Below are 24,869 nucleotides of genomic sequence, written 5' to 3' on the forward strand. Positions count from 1 at the left end.
ATAGGGACATGTCCCATGGCTCCATTCCCTCTGTTCCACCCTCTGACACGCTTCACTTCCTTCAAGGCACTGTGTCTGCCTGCTGGGGGCTCTGACTCTGCCCAGAAGGGCAGGGGGTGGGGACACCCTCCCATTCTCCTCCAGGAGGATCTCTCGGGCCACTGATGAGCCCAGGAGGAAATGCCCCTGAGGTGCCATGGCCCCATGAGGCAAACTGGAAACTTGCTTTGGGCTGGGGCCAAGGGCCATGTGGGCACTGAACCTGCTGAACGAAGCGGGTTGAGCCCCGTAGGTCCCCTGGCCTGGCACCAGGTGGGCCTCAGGGGGATGCCAGGGGATGATAAGGACGGGGAAGATAATGTATGAGGAATACGCCAGAGCAGAACCTGGTGAGGAGGAATTCGCCATTAGCCCATACACCTTGGGGCTGGTCCGGCCCCAGAGGGAGAGGCTTGCGCCTCCTCTCACACTCTGCAGCCTGGCCAACCAGGTCCCCAAATCCCGCCGGCCCAGGATGAACCCTGGGACAACCGCCTCAAGTTGCAAGAGAGACAGCCCCTGGGGTGGCTCATGCGCTGACTGCAGCAGCCCGTTCACTTACCAGGCCTGGCTCTCGATCCAGGGCGCCAGGTAGTGCCGCACCTCGATGGGGAAGTGCTGGCCGTACAGAGCCTGCATCTGGTGGAGGGCGTCGCCCTGGAGCTGCTGCGCCTGGATCCACACCGCCATGGCTCCCGACCTGGGCACAGAGCGGGCGCCTGCCCAGCAAGGCGAGGTCACATGGAGAGAACACGGCCCAGGGCACCGCTCTTACCACCCACTGCGTTCTGCCCCTCGCTGAGCGTGGAGGGACGTGAAGAGGGGCCCAGGATTCCTGCCAAGCCCCCTACCTCGCCCCAGCCCCAGTCTGAGCACAGTCCGCAATAGGGGCCAGGCTGGGCACTGGGGAAGGAGCCCGAGGTCTCTCCGGATCGCCCTGGACACCCTTTGGCTGCAGGTCGAGTGCCCGGAGGACTCGGTGTCCCCGGGAGGTCAGAGCCAGATGCTGTGGAGCAAACTGGCGCAGTACCTTTCTTCTGGGACATTCCAGCATCAAGGCCCGCAAGCACCCCACCCGCCCCAGCACACGTGTGCACACGGTGTCCTGCCCTGGGCAGGTCGAGCTGCAATCTTTGATGTGCTCCTAACTCGCTGCCCTCAGGGGACCAAAAGGTCAGGCCCCCTCCTCCACCACCCCTTCGTTCTTGTGACCTAGGCTTCGGGAAGGGGAGCCCAGAACCAGGCTGCCCCCTGAGTTGCTCCTGGGACCCTCTGGGGGTTGGCCTGTCCAGTGACTTACTGAGGCGTGACCGTCCCCCCGCCCCCCGCTCACTGGACTATTTCTGGGTGGGCGGCCCCGAAGGCGCCAGGTCTATTTTGAGCCGGGCCCCTGGAGGACGCGGTCTATTTGGGGCTGCCCGAAGGGAGCTTGGCCTGGCCTGGAGGCCCCCTGGGATGGCGGTGGCCAGTGAAGATTTGGATTGGACAGGAGGCCGGCGGGACGCTCGAGAACTATGGCCTCGTGTCTTTTCCAGCCGGGCCTGGTGGGCAGGAGGGTGCACCCCAGGGCCAGGGGTCCTCCTTGTGGAAGACAAGCTTCTGGGCTCCCAGTCTCAGCCCCTTCCCTGGCAGCTCCAGGCCTCAGAGCCGTGGATCATCACCTTCCTGGTCTAGTAGGTTATTCATTGTCTGGGAGACACAACCTCTCCACCGGTGGCCTAGCGGCTCTGAGGGTCCCTTCCTGGTCCAAGATGGCAAACAGAGTGATGGAAAGGGGACGGATGAATGACCAGACCCCATCCCTAACCCTGTGAGGAGAGGGAAGGTTTCCCCGATTCCCAGCTGGCCCCACGTCCCCTCGGCACATTCCCTTCATTGTCGCAGCCTACTAAGAGCCGTGACAAGTCACCCCCAGCTTCCTGACACTGGGCCCGGCCGGTGGCCACGATGCCCCAGTGGAGGCCACAGACCTGTACTCCATCAGACTCTCTCAAGGGGACCAATAAAGCCAACTGATCAAGAGGCATCTGGATCCCTCCTGTGCTGAGCCGCACATCACTGCACAGTTGAAGCCCACTGCGCATGTGGTCTGGAGATTGCCCATCTGGGAAACAGGCAGCTCTCATGCCAAGAAAGGCACAACCATGCCCCAAAAAGGCCCCCCTCTACTCCTGAACACCACAAAGGATGGAGGGCTTGATCCCAGGAGGCGCTCTGTGGCCTGCTCCCTCAGGATGCGTGCGTGTGTGTGTGTGTGTGTGTGTGTGTGTGTGTGTCTCCATCCTTCCCTTCTCTTTTCCTCTCCCCATCCCTACCACCTCACACCCCTCCCATTACATGGCTCTCCTCTGCCACATCTCTCTGTACCCACAGATACCATCCCTGCTCCACCCCCACATCCCCTAAGACCGTCCCTGAATGAAGTGGGCCAAGATGCCCCCCGCCTGGCCACCCTGTTTGGGCAAACAGTGACTTTCCCTTTCCTAACCGGCTCCAACAGGCCCAGGGACTTTGGGGAGGGGCCGCCCAGATGGCTCTTAGACTGGAGGCCATCAGGCCTGTCCAGCCTAAGCTCGGTATGCCCATTTCTTCCTCTGGTGAATCGAGTCTCTAAGTAGCCGGAAGCGGACTGCAAGAAAATCCCAGTGCAAAGGAAGAGCCGGTCCAGGCGGCTCAGTCCTTCAGCCGGGGCCTCTCTGGTCCCAGAGGGAGGGCAAGGAAGGACTGGTCATTGAGTCCCGGCTCCCCAGAGCACAGAGTGAGTGACTGTACCGAGGGAGGAAGCCAAGGGACAAGGCCCCTGCTGGGGCCAATTAATCAATCAGTTCTCCAAATAAACAACGCTGCAGCTCGAGCCCAGCCACGGTCCCAGACGGACTCCTGGACTGGCACGCCGGGGCGGCCAGAAGTGGCGGTCGCTCCCGGGGAGCAGGTGAGGCCTTGGAGCAAAAGGCTCCCAGTCCAGCCTGGGCAAAGGAGGGCACCCATCCTTTCAGCCGGGGACCCACATGGGCACACCCCGGGAGAATGGCCCAAGCCAGCAGCAGAGATTCTCAGATGGCCAGGTGCCCGGCTGGTCTCCCTCCGGCAAGGTCCAGGGCTCACGACGCTGGGATGGCTAAGCAAAGTGGCCTCGGGGGCAGGCAGACGGGCCTCCATGGAGGCCGAGATTTGATCCAGACTCAGGGCACTGGCCGGCCGGATGGAACAGGGGTGGCTCGTAAACAAGAGAAAGAGGAAAGGTTTGGCTGATGGCACCGAGGGAACGGCATTCGGGGAAACCAATCGTCAAAATCTCCAAGACCCGGCCAAGCCACAACTCCGCTCTGAGCAAGCCCAAGCTGCCCCGGCCCTGCGGGTCCACCCCCGATGCAGCCACGCTGAAAAATGGGGACCGGGCCCCCTGGTGAAGTCACTCACCCACCCCTGGCACCAGGGGTCACAAACACCTGCTTCTATTGTCTAGGAGGGGGCAGCTTTTTTCTCTCCATGCGTCTGCTCAATCTCTCTGGGAAGCTGCCAGCGGGGTGAGGGGGTGGAAGGGGTGGCATCCGTTCCCCTCTCAGAGGTTCAGAGACCAGGGGCTTGTGGGTCTGTGTGGGTGGGGCCGTGGTCCTGTGCTGAACACAGAAATCTCACAATTCTGCCCCGGCACAGCATAACCCCAGCTCAAGGGCCCGGGTTGGGCTGGGAAGCTGGGCTGGGAGCAGTGTCAAGAGGGGCCGTCCACCCCATCCCTCAGGGCCACAAACCACCGACCCTCTACCTACACATATCTACCTCTCGTTAAGCAGGAGAAAGCAGTTGTTGCTCTTACTTCCTTGTGGCAGGGACCTCCCAGGGGCTCCGGGAGTTGCAGCCCTCGACTTCCCCAGGAGGGCAGGGCCAGCCAGAGTGCTGAGGGAACAGCAGGGGCAGGGAGGTGGACGAGAAGGCAGGGAGGGGCTAGGAAGGTCTGGGCCATGGGGGAGCAGAGCCTTGCTCGGGCTGGGAGCCCTGGGGGGCTGTCAACCTATTTAGTGTCACAGCAGACTAGCACCGATACCCGCCGGCAACACCACACACCAAAAGAGAGATGGGAGTTTGGGGGAGATGCCACCCAAGGGGCCCAAGTCGGCCCTGGGCCCAAACGGCCAGCTGCCCCCTGCCCTGGTTTTGCTGGGCTGCCTGTGCACAAGCCAGGAGAGATGCCGCTATGCCTTTGGGACTTGGAGAGAAGCAGTGCCAGCTGCCCAGGGGGCCTGCTCGCGAAAGGGTAGCCAGCCCTGAAGGCAGAGGCATTCAACTGCCCAGGAGTAAGGGCTCGGTGACATGACCTAAGGTACCCTTCTGGCTCTGGGGTCTGTGACTTCTGGAATCTGGAGGCTGCCGCTGCCCTGTCACCTCCCCACCCCGGCCAGTTCCTGTCCTCTAGTCTGTTTTGCTGTTTTATTCTCCCTCCGGCCTGGCCTGAGGGCCAAGCCCTGCCAGCTCCGCACTTCTGGGAATCCTCTCAGTCTCCCCAGTCCGAGCACTTCCCTTCTAGCCCACCCACCAGCCAGCCAGCATCTCTGCCTCCCTTGGGACCCCCGTCCCCCTGTGGCCCACTGTGTGGAACACTCCCATCACAGGGGGCCGGGAGGCGAGGGTCTGATCTGCCCTAGGCTTTGGCTGCCTCAGGGTCGATCCTGAGTTTCAAAACAATAAATCCTCCCATGCTGTTTGGCTCAACAAGGGCTGATGGCCCAGGACCAGCTGGACGGAGGGCGGGGGGAGGGAGGACACCCCTCTCCTGAGAACGCGTGGTAAACCCAACCACTGGGCACTTCTGAGAACGTGCCCTCCTTCCCAGAGCCCGTGCTGCACACTGCGTGCTCAAGAGCTCATCCCTGCCCTACTCAAACCTTGTTTACATCTGGTTTCCTCACCCTCGTCCTCCTCCTCCCCAACGGGAAGCCTGGGAGTGGGCACAGGGGACTCGTGGCCATTCACCGGCCTTGCTGTCCTGGACCAGATGGTCCCAGTGGACCTTTTCCCAAATGCGGACTCGGTCCCGGGTCCTCCCTGGGATCCGGTCTGTAGCTTCCCAAGGGCCTGCATGTCAAGGCCCCAAGCTCCTGTCCCTGCTGGGTGAGGGAAGGAAGCCCCAAGGCCCGGAGCCTTGAGCCTGGACAGTCCCAGCTGGGGGTCCGCAGAAGGGTGGCCCGGGCTAGCTGCTGGGGAGCCAGGGGCTGGCTGCACATAGGGGGAGGCTGAGAGGGGCCACGCTCTTCGTGTCGAGGTGGCAGCTCAGGTCCCCCTGGCCACCCCATCCCAAGTTAGACCACCCCAGGTGGCATCCGGCTCCATCCCTCCCGGCCACCCCCAGCCCCCAGGGCCGTTGCAAGGATGCGGCCACAGACTCCCACCTCTTGCCGCCGTGGGGATCCCTGCCCAATGCCCCCGGGCCCGCTCTGGCCCTCAACCCTACTCCAGGAAGCAGCCGAGAGCAGCGATTTCCTTCCCAGAGGTCAGCTGCCTCTGACAGACCAAACACAGAACTCTTGGTTGTGCCAACTTCCCCTCCTGCATCGGTGGTGACGCTGCTGCTGCCGCCGCGGCAGCAAAACCTCCGTTTCCAGTAAAGCTCCAGAGAAAAACAAAGCCAGAAGGCGGCCCCGAGTCGGGGCCAAAAAGCGTCCATCTCACCCAACCCAAAGGGGGCCACAAGCCAACTGGGCCTATGTTTACAGCCCATCTGAGAGAGCGGGGGGGGCAGTGTGAAGGAGCAGGACCACCAGGGTCTGAAGGGTGGAAGGAAAAGGGCAGGTGAGACTCCTGGGCACAGGACGACGGCCACCCAGAAACAACATCGCTCCCAGCCCCCAACAGTCCCCAGGAGTTCCAGCCAGGCTCAGTTCAAACTCTCAGGCAAGCAGAGCCGGAGAATAAGAAGGGAGTGGGGGTGAGACACCCCCCTCATCCCCCCCGCCCCCACCTCACCCTTCCCCCAGCCTCGGTCGGGCTGTGAGGAGCCACAAGAGGAAACAGAAACACATCCTTAAATGGGCGAGTGGGGCTGGCTGCAGGGGTGGACAATCAGGATGGGCCGGGGAAGAGTCACCTGGCAGGGAGAGGGCCATGGCACTGATCGAGCAACCAGCCAACTGCTTGTGCCAGCTGCCCTCCGAGCCCACGCCGGGTGTCCTGAGGGATGCCCGTGCAGTGCCGGGGTGCTGTCTCGCCGGGGCGGGTGTCGGAAAGGTTGCGGGCTGACCAGGGTGAGGCACGCACGAGAGCCCAAGTGAGGAACTAGCCTCCCAACTTCCAGGCACAAAAGCCCAAGGATACAGTCAGCTCTGTGCCAGAGGCAAGTCTCTGACCCTCTCCCAGCCATAGGGCAGGGCGGCGGCGGCGGTGGGAGGGACGGGGTCGGCCGCGCTCGCGGGCAGGGGAATGGAAGGCTGCAAAGAGGGAGCAGCCGGACAATCGGTGAGCACAGAGGCTCAGCCTCACGCAGCCCAGACCTGCCATCGGCAGCCCTGGACCACAGGAGGGTGACGCCGTGCCAAGAGGACAGGGTGCAACTAGCCCAGGAGAGCCAACAGATGCCAGCTGCCCCTCCAGGCCCTATCCGGGGCAGGAACTGGGGGGTGGAGGGGAGAACGAGTCAACACAGCTCGTTGCTGGCTGAGAAAATCTTATGCTCTTGTCCCGAGGCCCCCCGGCCTTCCTCCTGAAACTTGAGTCAGTGGCCAGGAGTGCCTGGGTCCCTGGTGTGCCGGCCATCCTGGAGGCTGGGTGGGGAGAAGGGCCAGCTACTGCGGGCAGTGACCACTGGGAAGAGATTACACAATTCAAACCCTGGCCCCTAAGCAGAGCCAGATCTACTCAAAGCAGACCTCGGCATAGCCGGCTGGGTTAAAGTAGGGCGCCCGGGGGAGGGGGGTGGGGCTGGGATGAAGGGGACTGGGGTGGGTGGCCCAGCTTGCTGCTCAAGGTGCTAGCTGGACTGTGAGGGAGGAGTTGGGGGGGCACCCAGCTGCCTCCGCGCCCCCTCAAGTCGTGTAGTTGTGCAATGTGCCAGGGAGAGTTTGGGGACAAGGACCACGGGTCGAGGCCCCAGCCTTGTGAAAGGTCTCGGGCGGCGGGGGCCGGGGCCGGCAGTGCCAGATGCCAGCCTTCGCTCACCCGTGGACTCCGGGGGTGGGGTGGGGGGGCGGATCTCCAGCTCCCCACACCCAAGCCCACACGGTCCAAGTGCCAAGTGCCCAAGGTCAGGTTTCCAGGGGAAGGGCCAAATGCTTTCTCCAGCCTTGGCACCACAGACGCCAGAACATCAGCGGGACCTGGCCGATTCCCCCCACCCCACCCACCCACCCACCGAGGCCGGCACTGCCCCGACCCTAACCCACACGGCACCCGGAGGCCTGCTCCCCGGCCACGGGGCCCAACACCCCCCTCCCCACACCCAGGGGCCTCAGAACACAGTCCCAAGGGGGCATCTGGGCCAGCCACGTGTAAGACTTGGATTGACACTGGACAGAGCCCCACACTCGACTGGGCAGAGCTCCTACGGACTGGCCGGGGGGCAGGGTGGCTATTTCTGTCCCTGTGAACACAGGGAGGCCGCTCAGTCCCTACCTCCCCTGCCCCACCCCCAGGAGCTCTGAAGCAATCCCAGCGAATGGAAGCCTAGTGTTGGCATGCCCAGCTGTCTTCACCCTGGCCAAACTGACATGCTGCCACTAATCAGCAGCTGCCGAGGTGGGTGGGGAGGGAGCCAGCATCCACACTAGGGAGGGCAGCTTGGAAAGCCCACCCCACTCATACTTAGTTAATTCCTTGCGGCGGGGGGGGGACTGGGGACGAACAAGCTGAGCTGCCAGACGGAAAGACCCTCAGACGGGAAGGCGGTCAGAGTTGCAGGGGCGGGGGGCAGGGAGGAGATGTGAATTCGCACCCAAGGTCCCAGGGGTGGCGGGCAGGGTGTGAGGGGGGACGAGAGGGACAAGGGCGTGCTCTAAATCCCTTTGGGTGACAATCCCCCCTGGCCCCGTGTTCATTCAACAGAGATTGACTGACATTACCAAGTGGGCACCCAGAGGGAGGGCCTGCTAGGGGATGGGTTCAGGCCCTGAGGGAACAGGCAGAAGTAGAGAGGCCCTCCCTGCCTTCCAGCGGTTTCCAGTCGCCTGAACCTGGTCTTGGGGAGCTCTATCTAGCCGGCCCCAACGGGGAGAGAAGTGAGCCCGGATGGGCCTCTCACAATGGCCACAGGAAAGCATAGGTCAGACAGGCACTGGGTTTCCAAAATAATAATAATAATTATGGTACTTGTTAAGCGCTCACTATGTGCCAAGCATTGTTCTAAGCATTGGGGTGGACACATGTTAATCAGGTTGAACACAGTCCCTTTCCCACATAGGGTTCACACTCTTAATCCCACTTTACAGATGAGGTAGCAGAGGCCCAGAGAAGTTACGTGACTTGCCTAAGGTCACACAGCAGATAAATGGCAGAGCCAGGATTAGAAGACAGAGAAGCAGTGTGGCTCAGTGGAAAGAGCATGGGCTTTGGAGTCTGAGGTCATCGGTTCAAATCCCAGCTCCGCCAATTGTCAGCTGTGTGACTCTGGGCAAGTCACTTAACTTCTCTGTGCCTCAGTTACCTCATCTGTAAAATGGGGATTAAGACTGTGAGCCCCCATGGGACAACCTGATCACCTTGTAGATTCCCCAGCGCTTAGAACAGTGCTTTGCACAAAGTAAGTGCTTAATAAATGCCACCATTATTATTATTATTATTAGGCCCTTCTGACTCAGGCCTGTGCTCTATCCACTAGGTCACAACCCTTTCCCCCAGGGTCCAACCCCAACTCCAACCTCAGATGCCACCTGTGGCCATTTGCCAGGCTCCTCTCTGCTTCAGCCTCAATCAACTGTATTTATTGAGAGCTAACTGTACGCAGAGCACTGTACTAAACGCCAGGGAGAGCACAATATAACAATAAACAGACACGTTCCCCGCCCACAATGAGCTTGCAATCTAGAGACTTACAGCTTCAGGCTCTTAGTGTCCCAGCACCAACCCTGACCCCGAATCGTCAGACCTGGATTGGCACCTCCTGCCAACCTGACTAGATTTGGGCACCTAGCGCCATTCGGGCAGTCGGAGGATGTTTGGTCTCGGCCCTGGAGGGGCTACCAGTCTAAAGGGGCCAAGGGATGCATCAATCAACCAATCAATCATATTTACTGAGCGCTTCCTGAGAGCAGAGCACTCTACTAAGAGCTTGAGAGAGTACAATATTACAGACACATTCTCTGCCCACAATGAACTTACAGTCTGGAAGGGGAGACAGACATTAATATAAATAAATAAATTCCAGATATTGTATAAGTGCTATGGGGCGGGTGTGAATAAAAGAAGCAAATCAGGGTAACGCAGAAGCGAGTGGGAAAAGAGGAAATGAGGGCTTAGGTAGGGAAGACCTCTTGGAGGAGACATGCCTTCAATAAGGCTTTGAAGGTGGAGTGAATAATTGTCTGTTGGATAGGAAGAGAGAGGATGTCCCAGGCCAGAGGCAGGACGTGGGCATGAAGGCGGCGGCGAAATAGACGAGATCGGGGTACAGTGAGTAGGTTGGCACCAGAGGAATGAAGTCTGTGGGTTGTAGTGGGAAATCAGGGAGGTAAGGTTGGAGGGGGCAAGGTGATTGAGTGCTTTAAAGCCAATGTAAGGAGTTTCTGTTTGATGCAGAGGTGGATGGGCAACCACAGGAGGGTCTGGAGGAGTGGGTAAACATGGACTGAACTTTTTTTTTTAGAAAAATGATCTGGTCGGCAGAGTGAAGTATGGACTTGAGTGAGGAGGGACAGGAGGCAGGGCGGTCAGCAAGGAGGCTGATACAGTTATCAAGGCAGGGTAGGATAAAAGCTTGGATTAACATTGTAGCAGTTTGGAGGGAGAGACACTCCAGACGGGAGTTTTGTGGTGCCTCGGCAGGGAGTGAATGGGAAGGAGGAGGAGCTCACCAGGGAAGGCCTCCTGGAGGAGATGGCTTTTTTGGCATCAAACATATTTTTTGAACACTTACTGCACTGTGATAATAATAATGATGGCATTTATTAAGCGCTTACTATGTGCAAAGCACTGTTCTAAGCGCTGGGGAGGTTACAAGGTGATCGGGTTGTCCCACGTGGGGCTCCCAGTCTTCATCCCCGTTTTACAGATGAGGTCACTGAGGCCCAGAGAAGTGAAGTGACTTGCCCAAAGTCACACAGCTGACAATTGGCGGAGCCGGGATTTGAACCCATGACCTCTGACTCCAAAGCCCGTGCTCTTTCCATTGAGCCACGCTGCTTCACACTGTACTAAGCACTTGGGAGAATGCTTGTTCAATGTAACAGAGTTACTGTTCTCCTTCCCAACCGAGTGATGCCCAACCCAGACCTTACTTTATTCCCTCCTAGCTGGTTTAAACCTCTGTAGAGAAACAGTATGGCTTAGTGGAAAGTACTCGGGCCTGGTAATTTATTTATTTATTTATTTATTTTGCTTGTACATAGCTATTCTATTTATTTTATTTTGTTAGTATGTTTGGTTTTGTTCTCTGTCTCCCCCTTTTAGACTGTGAGCCCACTGTTGGGTAGGGACTGTCTCTATATGTTGCCAATTTGTACTTCCCAAGCGCTTAGTACAGTGCTCTGCACATAGTAAGCGCTCAATAAATACGATTGATGATGATGATGGTAATCAGAAGACCTGGGTTCTAATCCCAACTGCCACGTGTCTGCTGTGTGAGCTTGGGTAAATCACTTCTCCGGGCCTCTTTTACCTCATCTATAAAATGGGGACTGTGAGCCCCATGTGGGACAGACACTGTGTCTAACCTCATTAACCTGCTATCTACCCCAGCACTTAAAAGAGTGTTTGGCACATAGTAGGCGATTACCAACAATAGTAATAAAAGGAAATTAAATGAGCCCCATGTGAGACAGAAACTGTGCCCCACTTGATTAACTTGTATCTACCTCAGAGCTTAGTACAGTGTTCAGCACACAGAAAGGACTTAATAAACACCATCATTATTATCATGATGATGGTATTTGTTAAGCACTTACCATGTGCCAAGCACTATTAGCCTTTAAAGCCGGGGAAGGGGCAAAGTCTGGTGAAGCCGAGGGGAGAGGGCAATCCAGATGAGATAGGCCTGAGCTCTGGGATGGCAGTGGTAAGCCAAGAGTGAAGGACACGGGTTTACTTGGGAGGAGCAGGAGAAAAGCACGGGCAGGAAAGCGGAGGAATAGGCTGGGGCTGGCTTGCCCTGGTCAGGATAGAAGTGATGGGGAGCCCTCCAGGGCATCTGAGGAGGGGGCTGGGGGTGGGAGGGGGCTCCACCATCCTACCCTGGCTGACTTCTCTGCTCTCTTCGCCGTCTTCATTCCTCCCAAGATGACCTTTTAGCTGTACCTCCCACTCCACTCTCCTGCAGCTCCCTGACTCCGATCCGAGAACGCCCCCCTTTCCCACCATCAGGCGGACCCGGGATCTCCCCACATCCCAGTCCCTCCGCCTAAATCCCACCTCCCCGCACCGATCCTCCAGCAACTGGCCAACTTGACCATTTCTGAACTAACATACCCGCTCCTGAGCACATCTTGATATACATGGACTTGATTGTTTCTTCGGACCACTCGAGTCGCAGATGGTTTTGTGTCTGCCTCCCCTGTTAGACTGGAAACTCCTTGTGGCCAGGGATCTCTTGACTTCGTTATTCTGTGCTTTCCGAGCACCACACCGAGTGGGTGCTCATCGACTCAATAAATGTTGGTGCTACTGCTCCTATTACATTCGTTGTGGGTAGGGAATCTATCAACTCTGTTGTATTGTACTTTCCCAAGCGCTCAATACGGTGATCTGCACAGAGTAAGCGCTCAGTAAATACCACTGATTGATTGATTCCTCCTCCTTCTCCAGTTGGCACTTCAGGAAGCTGACTTTTGCAACCTGAGGAGGGGAGAGGCTGAAGGCAGGAAGGACAGTAGCCCCAATACCGTTTGCGCCATTCCCTCCCTCGGCACCTCCCCACTCTGCTCCTTGCTGGCCTCTCATTCCACTTCCCCACTGTGTGAGCCGCTCTTTCCTCCCTTCCAGACTTCCTGCCCCTCTTCCTTCAGGTGAGGCAGGCTTCTTCCCCGCGTGCCACTGCTGCCCCTCTTGCTCCCGATCCATTATGGCTCCAGTGGACTTGAAGGAGTCTCCCTCCCCCTCCAGGGACACAATTTCCAAAGACAGAGTGATGACGACGATGATGATGATAATAATATTACTATGGTATTTGTTAAACGCTTACTTTGTGCCAGGCACTGAACTAAGCGCTGGGGTGGATGACTGTGAGCCCAGTGTTGGGTAGGGACCGTCTCTATATGTTGCCAACTTGTACTTCTCAAGCGCTTAGTTCAGTGCTCTGCACACTGTAAGCGCTCAATAAATACGATTGATTGACTGATTGATTGAAGCAAATTGGTTTGGACACAGTACCTGTGCCACACCGTCTCAATATCCATTTTACAGAAGAGGCAACTGAGGTACAGAGAAGTGAAGAGACTTGCCCGAGATCACACAGCAGACAAGAGACAGAGCCGGGATGAGAACCCATGACCTTCTGATCCCCAGGTCCATGCTCTACCCACTACAGCATGCTGCTTCTCTAGTTATTATTATTACATAATTAATAATATTATATCAGTAATAATAAAAATAAAATAATGATGGCATCGGTTAAGTGCTATGTTCTAAGCAGTGAGGTAGGGACAGAATAATCAGGTCCCACATGGGGTTCACAATCTAAGTAGGAGGGAGAACAGGTTTTGAAACCCCATTGTGCAGACGAGGGAACTGAGGCACAGAGAAGTTAAGTGAAGTGCCCAAGGTAATGCAGCAGGTATGCGGTGGAGTCAGGATGTACAAATCTAACCGTAGTACAGTGCTCTGCAAACAGTAAGTGCTCAATAAATACACTGAATGAATGAATGAAATAATTAATTAATTAGAACCCAGGCCTGAGCTCCACTAGGCCACTATGCTCCAGAAGAGCTCGCAGGAGCCTAACAGCAAACTGGGCAAAGGTGAGGTGGTTAGTAGACTGCACAGGGGGAGGGTCCCCCTGACAATTTGGCTTTTTTATGTTTTGGAGCATGAGCCCAGGTGGGCAACTACTTATCTGTTCCCTCATCCCTCAGTTCCCTCATCTGTGAAATGGGGATTAAGACTGCGAGCCCCACACGGGACAACCTGATCACCTTGTAGCCCCCCAGCGCTTAGTACATAGTAAGCACTCAAATAACCATCATTATTATTATTGACAGACAATCCTCCCGAAGACCAGAATGACCAGAACCTGATGCTCAGAGCATCCGGAGGGCTCGGAAAATGACGACAACAATGTAGCAGTAATTTTCCAGCACATAATCAGGCTCGAAGGAGGAGGGCATGGGAAAAGCCTAATCTGGATTATTACTGTGGGAGCAGGCCTATCAGCATGACATGGAGAGGATAAACCTGCAGACATCCAGATTAGAAATCAGCTCTTCAGCCTTTAATCACCTCCCGGGGTCCTCGCGGCCAGCTGCCCAGTGAGCCTCGCTGAGGGGCTCCCTCTGACTCCCCATCACGGGGGCGGGGTGGGTTGGAGACCTGCTGCTTTTCTTGGAAGACGCCGAGTACATCACCACGCCCCTCCCCTCCAGCCCCCTGCCAATCAATCGATCAATCAATCACTGTACCCCACCCCGTGCCAAGAAGACAACCTGTTAACCAGGCCCCCAACATCCAGGCCAGAGCTGCTCCTCCTCTGGGTGCGGCCTCGCTCCCCGCCCCACTAGAGCAGCGGGTCAGGGACAACCAAATCGGAGCCTTCTGCCGAGTCCCACCGTCCTGCTCCACAACCACAACCGCCGCACCCCCACCCCATCAGACTGCCAGGAGGAAAGTCGCTGGGTCCCCGTCGGCCCCTGCCAGGGCCCAACCGTCTCCGACGAGGCCCGGCATGCGTCCGACAGACCAACGTGGTCTAGTCAACGGATCCCGGGATTAGGACCATTTTCGTGGAGCATTAGTGCGGATTTGGCTCGTGGTACACGGTTTCATTATGAAGATTATCTTCTGTGCTCGTCACAATCAAACGGCGAAAGTTTTTATCTCTCCAGCCTGATTTCCAGAAGCGGTGCCCCGCTGGCAGGATGCCAGGACCCGGAGTCTGACCGACTGGGTGGCCTTCCTCCGGGGCGGGCTCGCCACTGAGGACCCTCTCCCAGCCAGCTCTGGAACCGCCGCCCCACAACCACCCTCACAGCCTCCTGGCCCACTGAAAGAGGGGGAAGGCAGGGATTCTCCCTCTTTCCTGCCCTCCCCCACGCCCACCCCCACACTCTAGAAACAACTGTAAAGGATTTCCCACCCCTTGGGTCCAAACTGAGCCCTGGAGATAATCCCCTCCCCTTCCCTGCATCCCCCAGTTGGCCCAAAGTCCCCAGAAAGTAGTGCTATGGGTTCTCCTCTGTGGTTTCTGAGGAGATGTGTCTCCCCGGCAGAAGAGGGGAATCCACCTCACCAGGCCCCAGAGAGCAGGCCCACTTCACCACGACCCAGAGGGTGCACACACCTCACCAGGACTGTTTACAGAAGAGGCAACTGAGGTACAGTAATTTTCCAGCACATAATCAGGCTCGAAGGAGGAGAGCATGGGAAAAGCCTATTCTGGATTATTACTGTGGGAGCAGTACTTTCCCAAGCGCTTAGTACAGTGTTCTGCATACAGATAAAGTGCTTAATAAATACCACTGAATTAATGGCCCAGGTGGTGAGCCCATTTCACCGGGACCCAGGGGTTGGGCACGTAATAATAATAATAATAATAATAATAATAATAATAATAATGGTATTTGTTAAGCACTTACTATGTGTCAAGCACTGTTCTAAGTGCTGGACATCTAACTGGGATCCACAGCGTGGGCCCACCTATACCTGGAACCAGAGAGTGTGCACATAACAATAATAATAATAATAATAATAATAATAGTATTTGTTAAGTGCTTACTATGTGCCAAGCACTGTTCTAAGTGCTGGACATCTAACTGGGATCCACAGCGTGGGCCCGCCTATACCTGGAACCAGAGTGGGCACATAACAATAATAATAATAATAGTATTTGTTAAGCGCTTACTATGTGCCAAGCACTGTTCTAAGTGCTGGACATCTAACTGGAATCCACAGCATGGGCACACCTATACCTGGAACCAGAGGGTGGGCACATAATAATAATAATAATAATAATAATAATAATAATAATATTTGTTAAGTGCTTACTATGTGCCAAGCACTGTTCTAAGTGCTGGACATCTAACTGGGACCCAGAGGGTGGGCCCGCCTACACCTGGAACCAGAGAGTGGGCACATAACAATAATAATAATAATAGTACTTGTTAAATGCTTACTATGTGCCAAGCACTGTTCTAAGTGCTGGACATCTAACTGGAATCCACAGCGTGGGCACACCCATACCTGGAACCAGAGGGTGGGCACATAACAATAATAATAATAATAATAATAATAATAATAATAATAATAATAATAATAATAATAGTATTTGTTAAGCGCTTACCATGTGCCAAGCACTGTTCTAAGTGCTGGACATCTAACTGGGACCCAGAGGGTGGGCACACCTAGGTCACTGTAGTCTGGGAATGTATCTGTTTATTGTTATATTGTACTCTCCCAAGTGCTTAGTCCAGTGCTCTGCATACAGGAACCACGCAATAAATACAACTGAATGAACGAGCCCAACCGGGATCCAGAGGGTGGGCACACCTCATCAGAACCCGGAGGGTGAGTCGCCATTGCAAACCGATGGGAGAATGGACAGTGTGGTCCCTGCCCTGAGCTCAGGGGGTTGATGGGGGAGAACAGCCCCAGGAGACCCAGCACGGGACAAGATGGCACATGAAATGGGGTAGGGCGGCATGGCCATCTGATCCTGAGAACCCCAATTTTGGAAGCAGGGACTGGATCGATGAAACCTGCAGCCCAAGAGGCCCCAGGAGGGCCAGGGGGCACGCCCCCCTGGAAGGGGAGGCAGCATGGGCTAGTCTGAAGGAACACAGGCTGTGGAGTCCGAGGACCTGGGTTCTAATTCTGACTCTGCCATTTGTTTTGTTGCACGACCTTGGGCAAGTCGCTTAACTTCAGTTACCTCATTTGTAAAATGGGGATTCAATCCTGCACCCTGTGAGCCCCACTTGGGACAAGGACTTGTATCAACCTGATTAGCTCCCCAGTGCTTAGTACAGTGCCTGGCACATAGTAAGTGCTTAACAGGTACCACTAAGCAAGCAGACAAAAGGGAGAGGTGGGATGAAAGTCCCAGACCAGATGGACAGTCAGACAGCAGTCATTGCACTTGGGTCTCACTTTCCTCCGCGGAGCCTTGGCCAGCAGCGAACCCCGCGCCCAGCCAGGGGACAGCGGAGATCGTGGGCAACCCGAGGAATGAGAATTCAGAGGAAAAGTGACTAAGAATGGCAGTGAGGCAGCTGAACAGACTGTCCGGGGGGGCCCAAGCCCTCTGCTCTCAAACAGGCTGGAGAGTCAGCCTTATTCATCATGCTCACCCAGCAAGGATCCCACCCCGCCGCCCCCCTTCCAGGGCCACCTAGCCCCTCCAGGGTGTGGAATGACAGCCAGCCCCACGACCTGCAGCCCTGGGAACGGTAGTCCGGGGACCTGCACCCCGGGACCACCTTCCAGAATCCCTTGAAGCCAAAGAAAGAGGCTCCCCTCCAGCCCAGGCTGCCACCGCCGCCGCCACCAACACACCGTGGGATCCAGGCAGCGCCGAAAGATAGACACAGCGGAGACGGCTGGTGGGGACCAGAGCCTAGGATTCTAGCTGGGTGAATGGCAGGAAATTGGCGAGGAGGGAGTGTTGAGGTCGACAGCGGGATCGTCGGTGAGGCCCGGAGGGAAAGGGTTCTGCCCGCAGAGTGAACCTGGAGAGCGCCAAGTGTGGGGGTGTCTCCGGATCCCTCCCATCTCCCTCTTTGACCCATCCCGCCATCCCAGGAGACGGGAAGGCTGTGGCCCCCACACACAAAGATCTGCCCCTGACTGTCCTTCTGAAGCCCCTCCTGGGCCCCCTACTTCGACTTACATCGTGAGCCCCACGAGGGACGGGGACTGGGTCTGACCTGATCAGCTCGTATCAATCCTGGCATGTAGCCCAGTGCTTGGCACAGAGTAAGCACTTAAACACCACAGCAATGACTGTTATAATTAGGATGATGTGAAATGGCTCCCGGTGCTTCGATTCCGGTAAGGCAGAAACGGGTTCCTGGGAATCCCGCCTCAGGGGTGGAGGGGGTCCCAGCCAGGCGGGCGTCCCTGGAACTGACGGTGACACACAGCCAGGAGAAAGGCGCTCGCCCCGAAGGGGTCTACAGACAACCTTCCCAGACAGATGCCATTGTAAATGTTCGCAAGAGGTACCGAGTGTGACTAATGCAATTACGACAAAGAGAGAGCCACATGCTGCCACAACTCCCACAGCCACCCACAGAAAGGGGAAAGCGGCTGGAGACACAGAGGTGGGGGTGGTGATGGGGGGTGGGCTGGGCGGGACAACTAAAGGGAGCATAGTTTGGGTTCTGCACAGGGAATGGAGATGCCGGAACTTTTCTGCAAAAAGGATGCCAGCCTGGCTGGGTGGAGAAGTTCAGACAGTGCGTTTTGGGGGCTGTGGCAGCGGCGGGTAGGCCCGGAGCCACTCCCCTCTGACCCCCACGCCCACCATTGGCCCCCGGGATCTTCAGAGAGCCATGCCACTCAGACACGGATGGAAAAGAGCCACCAACTCCACAAATCCCCAGCACATGGGCAGGCAGCGGGCAGTAGGACGGGCGGGCAGGCACGAGTCGACTTAAACAACCCAGACCCGCTCGCTCGGCCACGGGGGTACCGCTCAAAGCCCCAGTTCTCCCCCTCCCTAGAAACAGGCCAATTCCAGGGCCCCGGCAGTCCTCTGGGGCAAGCAGGCCCAGGAAGCAGGGGCCACGTGACTCCGGCCCCCAGCGGTGCAGGGGCTTTATCAGCAGGTCCCACCTTGGCTCCCCAACCAGCCCCCCTCATCCGCCTCATCTGTGCTGGAAAACAGGCCAGAAAAACGCTGCAGATTGCAAAGAGTCGTTTTCACCCCTGTTCCCCAGGAAGACGTGCTGGGGCCCCGCCAGAAGCCCACAATAGAGTCTGGAAACAGCGTCTGAAGAAATGGACCCAAAGCAGGCCTGACGGAGGCCCGACGGGAGGGCTTGGGGGTGGGCCACTTGGCTCTGAAGCCAGCTGTCATTAGTCGTGGCCAATGGAAAGTGCCCGGGCCTGGGAATCTGGGGACTCCCAAATCCAACACTTACCTGATATGTAATTTAGGGAAAGTCATCTTCCTGCCCTGTGCCTGGGTTACCTGTTCTCCCTCCCGCTTAGACTGTGAGCCCTGTGTGAACTGATCCGACCTGATGAACTGATCTCTTCCCCGGTGCTCAATACAGCGCACGGCAACATGGTAAACCACAGCGTGGCTTAATTTATCATTATGGTATTTGTTAAGCGCTTACTGTGTGCCGAGCACTGTTCTAAGTGATGAGGTACATGCAAGGAAATCAGGTTGTCCCACGTGGGGCTCACAGTCTTAATCCCCATTTTACAGATGAGGTAACTGAGGCACAGAAAAGTGAAGTGACTTGCCGAAGGTCACACAGCTGACAATTAGAGGAGCCGGGATTAGAAACCACGTCCCCCGGCTCCCAAGCCCGTGCTCTTGCCACTAGGCCCTGCTGTTAATGGATAGAGTCCAATTCTGGGAGTCAGAAGGGTGTGGGTTCTAATCCTTCCTCTGCCACACATCTGCTGTGAGACCTCGGGCAAGTCATTTCACTTCTCTGTGCCTCAGATATGTCATCAATACAATGGGGATTAAGGTTGCGAGCCCCAGACGGGACATGGACTATGTCCAACCTGATTAGTTTGTGATAATAATAATAATTATGGTATTTGTGAAGCGCTTACTATGTGTCAAGCACTGTTCTAAGCGCTGGGGTAGACACAGGGTAATCAGGTTGGACACAGGCCCTGTCCCACATGGGGCTCAGTCTTAATCCCCATTTTACAGATGAGGAAAGTGAAGCACAGAGAAGTCAAGTGACTTGCCCAAGGTCACGCAGCAATTAGAGGAGCCGGGATTAGAACCCTCGTCCTCTGACTCCCAAGCCTGTGCTCTTCCCACGAGGCCATGCTGTATCTCCCCCAGCACTGAGTACAGTGCTTGGCACATAGTAAGTGCTTAAATATCGTGAAAAAAAATATGCCACAGCCATTATTAACACTGCTACACATGAGGGTGAGGGCACCAGAGGAAGAGAGTATGTTGGCACTCTGACCAGTGTGAAGCCAAATGCATCCCCATTCCCAGTCCTTTCCTACCACGGCGGAGGAATGGCGAGCGGTAGCTGGACCGGAGCCAACCGGCCGGGACCACGATGGCCTCTCCTGCCTGGGAGCGGACGAGGCAGCCCCGGTCGGGCCGGAGATCGCAGCACGGCTTCCACAGCCCGCAGAGAGACCCCAGTTGCCACCCGCCTGTGCTTCGATGCCATCATATGGAGACCTCCAGCCAGGGATGCTCCCTTTGAGGCCCCGATTGGCCAGCCTCTCCCTCGAGCTCCCTCCTGCACCTCTTGGCACCTTCCCGGAGCCCGCCAAGCATCTTGCAGCCGACGAGATGAGATGGAAGCCCAGAGCCTGGGGGTGCTCAGTCCGCAGTGCAGCAGCAATGTGAGGGACCATGTCTCGAGGCACAATCTGGTTCGAGGACCCCGAGGGGAACCGTGAGCCATGTGCAGTGGGATCATCGAGGCATCGCTCTCCCGTGCATCCTGAAGGCACGGGGCGACCGTGACCCGGGCACCTCGCTCCCCACCCCCCAACCAGGGAACTCCAGCTTGGCCAGAGGGGCGGGTGTGGCAGTTTGGGATGGAGTCAGCTTTGCCTGCTTCTAGCATTCCAAACACTCCTGATGTTTCTCCGGGACAGTCCTGTGCTCTGAATATGTCCCGGGCCAGCCCTGACACCTAGTTGGCTCGCCACAGGGAAGCGTAGCCAATTGGGGTGGGGAGAAAAAGGGGAACAGTGTAGGAGGGTGGAAATACAGATCCCAGTTCCAAGCTGGGGTCATAATGAAACCACACACACCCCAACCCACCCACCACTACCTCCCTTCTACCTAGACTGTGAGCTCCACGTGGGACAGGGACTTTGACTGAACTGATTCTCTTGTATCTACCCCAGTGCTTAGTACGGTGCTTGGCACACGTAGTAAGCTCTTAACAAATATCACAGTTATCATCATCGCACTCGCTCAACAATCTCAGAGCCAGCCCAAATGGATGGAGTTCCAGAACCCTCTCCTCACCACCTCACACGCGAGTCACGCTGCTTCAGTGAAGCCGAAAAGGCCCCACAACCCCACAGAGGGGGCTGGGAAATTATCCGGACCCCGCATCCAGCTCCCGGGCGACAGGCCCTGGCACCTGGGATGAGAGCCTGCCGGGATCCCAAGACAATGAGAGGGCCAGCGTGGCTAATTCCCCCATTTCCCTCCCGGCCGGCCGAGGAAGAACACGCTGACAACCCTCATGAGGGAGAGTCTTCGATGTGATGCCTGCCTCCCGGTAAAACAAAAAGTTCGGGCGAGGTCCCAGAGAGGTAGCCCACCGGTGCGAGAAACTGGGCTCCCCCCGCCTCCTTGGCTTCTCCACAGCCGAGTTGGGTTTCGGGGGACGGTGCACAAGTCCCGAACTCCGGGTCCCAGCCTGCCAAACGTCCTAAGGCGGACCAGTCATCCTAAGGTGGATCGGTCGGACAGGCCAGCAACCAGCAGGGCTCGAGGCTGGGGGCTGGGGCAAATAGTTCATTTTCATGCAAATCATGGACACAACCGTCTGTGGTTAAGTGCGAACTTGAATTCCCCCGGCCCGGGCAGAGAAATCCCCCAGCCGCCAGCTCTCCTGGCCCACGGCTCTGGGGCGGCCAGGAGTCGAGGCTACGTTCAGGCTCCCGCGCCCGGCCCGGTGACCACTGAAAGCATTAGTCACTAAATGAATCCCGACAAGCGGCTCACGCATTGATTGGATCACTGACGAAATTTCCCCTGGTCTCCCCCAACCTTTCTCTGGCGAGGCAGAGAGGAAAGTGAACGCATTTTCTGAGAATCTGACTTCTACCTTCAGGCCCGGTGGCGGTGGGGCCCGGCACCTTAGAATGGCAACTGAAAGGATGAGTCAGCATGACAACCTCAGGGCGCCATGGGCCAGAACCAAACAGTCCCCAGAGACCCTCCATGTTGCGGCGGGGCGGGGGGCTCTGGACGGCGGGGAACCCACAGAGGACACACTCTGCCTGGTGTCTTCGGTTCAGGTCCCAGAGGGGTGGAGAGAAAGAGAGAGACAGTGGAAGGATGGGACTCTGCAGGCTACCGCTTGGAAGAACGACAAAACCACTCGGATAACAGTCCTCTTTTCCACGATGATCAAAAAGGAGCAAAGACTGCGGAAAAGCTGGAAAGTCCGGGCGCCCCTCCCCTAGGGGGACCGGGCTCCTGGGGTGCCATCGGGAAAAGCGTGCGGCAGAGAAGTCGGGACACACGCCCTGGGGTCCCAGCCACCCGCCTGATTCTGCCACTCCTCCCTGGCACCCGCTCGGGACTCCGGTCACTCTCCCAGCTGCCCAAATGGTGGGGGTGGGGGGGTGCCAGGCGACAACCGATCCCGGAGAGCAGTCGGACGGCTTGCTCTGACTCTGGGAGGCTACTGGGTGTCGGGAAGCTCTGGCGAATAAAAGCGTGGTCGGCCGGCCTGTTCCCCATTCTAGGTCCACCGTCGCCTGAGCGAAGAGCAGGGCCCAAGGGGAAGCCCAACCTTGGGGCTGGGAGGGGACAGGGCCTGGGGGAAGCCAGGCTAGAAATACTGCGCTGTGTTTGCCCATCCCAGCCCCGGGGTGATCTATGGGCTGGGGTCACAACCTGAGGGCAAAGCCCACTGCACTGGGGTAGGGGGGAGGGGGGTCCCTAACCACTCCAAACAAGGGCGGCACCACCCACCCACTGAGGACAAGAAGCAGCTCACCAAGTGTCCCAAGACCAAGAAGCACATCAGCAAGTGGGCCCAGGGCCTCCAGCCTCCCTGTCGGGTACCCAGCCTCAGGTTCAGGGCGGGACTCGGAGGCCCGGGCTGCCCAGCTCCTAAAAAGGGAAGGGACGGGCACCTATTTGGCAGCCTCCTCAGCCGGCCAGACCGTTTCCATGGAGCGAGTCGACCGGGTCATTGCCCTAGGGCCCAGACAAACCCCGGGCCCCCAGAGCTGTCTCGAGGACTCGAGGTGCGGCCGACCCCGTGGCAGGGCTAGTGCATATGTCCTCCTAGTGATGAAAATGCAAACAGGAAGCCCCCCGCCCCAATATTACCATGAAGAAAAAAGGAAACCAAACCACAAAGACACCTTCCAAGGAAGTCGAGGGTGTGACCCAGACTGCCAAAGCAAGACAGCATCATCAGAAACCACCAACAGCGAGGGGTCTCCTTCAGCCTGCCTGGCTCTGGACTCACTCGCCTCACCCATCTGTCCCCTCCCTGCTCTGGAAACCCCACCCTCCCCAAATTCCAACAGACAACTACTCTCCCCACCATCCAAACCTCGGGAAATCTCACCCCTTCCACCGGGAGGCTTTCCCCAAATCCTACCCAACACCCCCAGTCAGGGTACCTCAACGGCCCGGCCACCGCACGTGGATTTATACCCATTCTCGGCACTCGTGTCGACACACGTGTTTAACTGTGCAGTCGATCATTTGTTCCGATTCCACCGCTGGCAAATAGTTCCGCGTCTGTCTTCCCGGGCTGGAGGATCGGCTGCTGGTGGGCAGGGGACGGGTCTTATTCCTCCGCTGTATTTTCCCCAGTGCCTAGTAAGGCGCACTCCATCCACTGGGTGCTCAATCTATGAATTCAATGGGCACCACCTGGCCGCCAGTGACCTCCTGCCCGGGCAGGGCCCCCCACTCCACAACCCCGAGAGCCCCGGGGGGACCCTGACCTGGCCCATTTCTGCCCCAGGCCGAGGGACAAGGTAGAGAGATAAAGAATTCTCTGTGCGTCAGCACACACGGAAGACTGAAGAGGCTAAACTTTTTTCAAATCCAACCGCCTCTTCTCACTGTGCTTCTTGCTTTTTGGAAATAAAACTGCTCGATCAATGGAAACTACATTGGTAACTCTGACTTTTTGGTTTCCAGAAACTAGCATAACACTTTTCGGTGTTTTCGACACTGCAGGGGAAGAGTGCTTCTGATTTTTATTCAGAAAGAAATATCTGAGCCCACACCGCGCTCCGCCCCCTCCCCCCCCCACCACACTCACATACAAAAGCAGACAGGTTTCCCCTTCTTAAAACCCCAAACACTTTTCAACATTTCTTTCACTGACCTGCACCATCCAAACTCTTTTACTGTTTTTCGATTATGTAACGCCTTTCCTCCAAAAGACCAGGGACTGTGCAAATAAACCGTTAACCTTTAATAAGAAACACTTTCCGACGTTCAAAACAACTTCCTGAAAAAAAGAAGTGACTCTGTATCTCTCGGGTGGGAGAGGAGAGCAAACCGAGCTCGCCCTTGGCGTCCCTTCCCTGGACGTGGTCCGGACTCCGGGAGTCCGGCGGAGGGGAGAGGGATGGGGAGTGGGGAGATCAGAAACGGGGGGTCCGGCTCACTCGCTCCTCTCGGCCCGGGGTGGGGGGCACCCTTGGGGTCCCGGCTTCGAGAGCGCAGGCTGCCGCTCTCACTTTCAAAGGCAACGGTTACCCCACACCCTCCCAAGGGCGTGTGTCCAGGCTGAAATCAGGCTGGCTGGGTTTCGCACCCCTGCACGGAGGGGAGGGGTGGGTGTGTACATGTATGTCTGTGTGTGTTTGTAGTGGGGATCCCCATCCATCCACCACAGACCCCATAGGCTGAAGGTGGGGCGAAAGCGTTCACGTTGGGTCAGTCCACCCGAGGTGCCGGGGCGTTTTCCTGCAGGCCCCGGGCCCAGTGGTGGGTACCCCACAAGCCCCCCACCAGGACGGGTCCTGGGGGAGGCTCCTCTCTGGGACCGGGGCCAAGCTCTGCAGCTGTCCACTCCGCTTGGCCGCCCAAGCTCTCCTTCTGACAGGGCACAAACCGGGGCAGTGCCCAGGCCTCTGGGCTGCTTTGGTTGGTGGGGGGCAGAGGGGAGGAGGGGGAAAGAGGATTCTTTGTGGACAATTTAACACCGCGTTACGCAATCACCCCAGCACTGACAATGGAAAAAACTCTTATTTTGGTTTTTAAAAAGAGCCCTGCCCCTTCCCCGGCCGCCCCTCCCTCCCTCTGCCAACTTCCACCCCACCATACGCGCACATACACACATAAACACCCTTCCCTCTTCCCCAGCTAATAATTAGGAACAGTTTCTAATGCCTTCTTGAAGATGAGATTTCATCAACCGAGGGAGTCGTCGGCACAGCGGTTTGCTTGTGGCCACTGGAAAACACTATCTGCCCCTGAGCAAGACGGTCTCTGGCCAGGCAGAAGTGCCAGCTTCTTCCTAGGATCCCACGCCCCGCTTTGCTGGGAGAATCCCAACGAATGGAAACCTTTCTGCAACGGTGGCAGCCAAAGCCAGCCCTTGGTCTTATTTAAACTCCGCTCCTACAACCTTCTTCCCCCGCACAGTATCAAAAACAATCTG

General features: G+C 57.0%; 1 protein-coding gene across 2 annotated transcripts in view; it reads right to left on the reverse strand.

The window, feature by feature from the left end:
* STAT5B (signal transducer and activator of transcription 5B) overlaps positions 1-24,869 on the reverse strand; it is a 39,454-nt gene that overhangs the window by 11,989 nt on the left and 2,596 nt on the right. Inside the window, exons 1-2 of one of the 2 annotated variants that reach the window (XM_038753513.1) lie at positions 11,587-11,592; positions 602-758 (exon numbers count right to left, since the gene is read on the reverse strand). In XM_038753513.1, the coding sequence (XP_038609441.1) occupies positions 602-729 (128 nt within the window). In that variant the 5' untranslated portion in view covers positions 730-758; positions 11,587-11,592. Of the gene's footprint in view, positions 1-601; positions 759-11,586; positions 11,593-24,869 lie in introns of those variants that run through there. The other variant, XM_038753512.1, reaches the window with a different exon arrangement.

The sequence above is a fragment of the Tachyglossus aculeatus genome, chromosome 11 (genome assembly GCF_015852505.1).
Source record: "Tachyglossus aculeatus isolate mTacAcu1 chromosome 11, mTacAcu1.pri, whole genome shotgun sequence".
Taxonomy (NCBI): domain Eukaryota; kingdom Metazoa; phylum Chordata; class Mammalia; order Monotremata; family Tachyglossidae; genus Tachyglossus; species Tachyglossus aculeatus.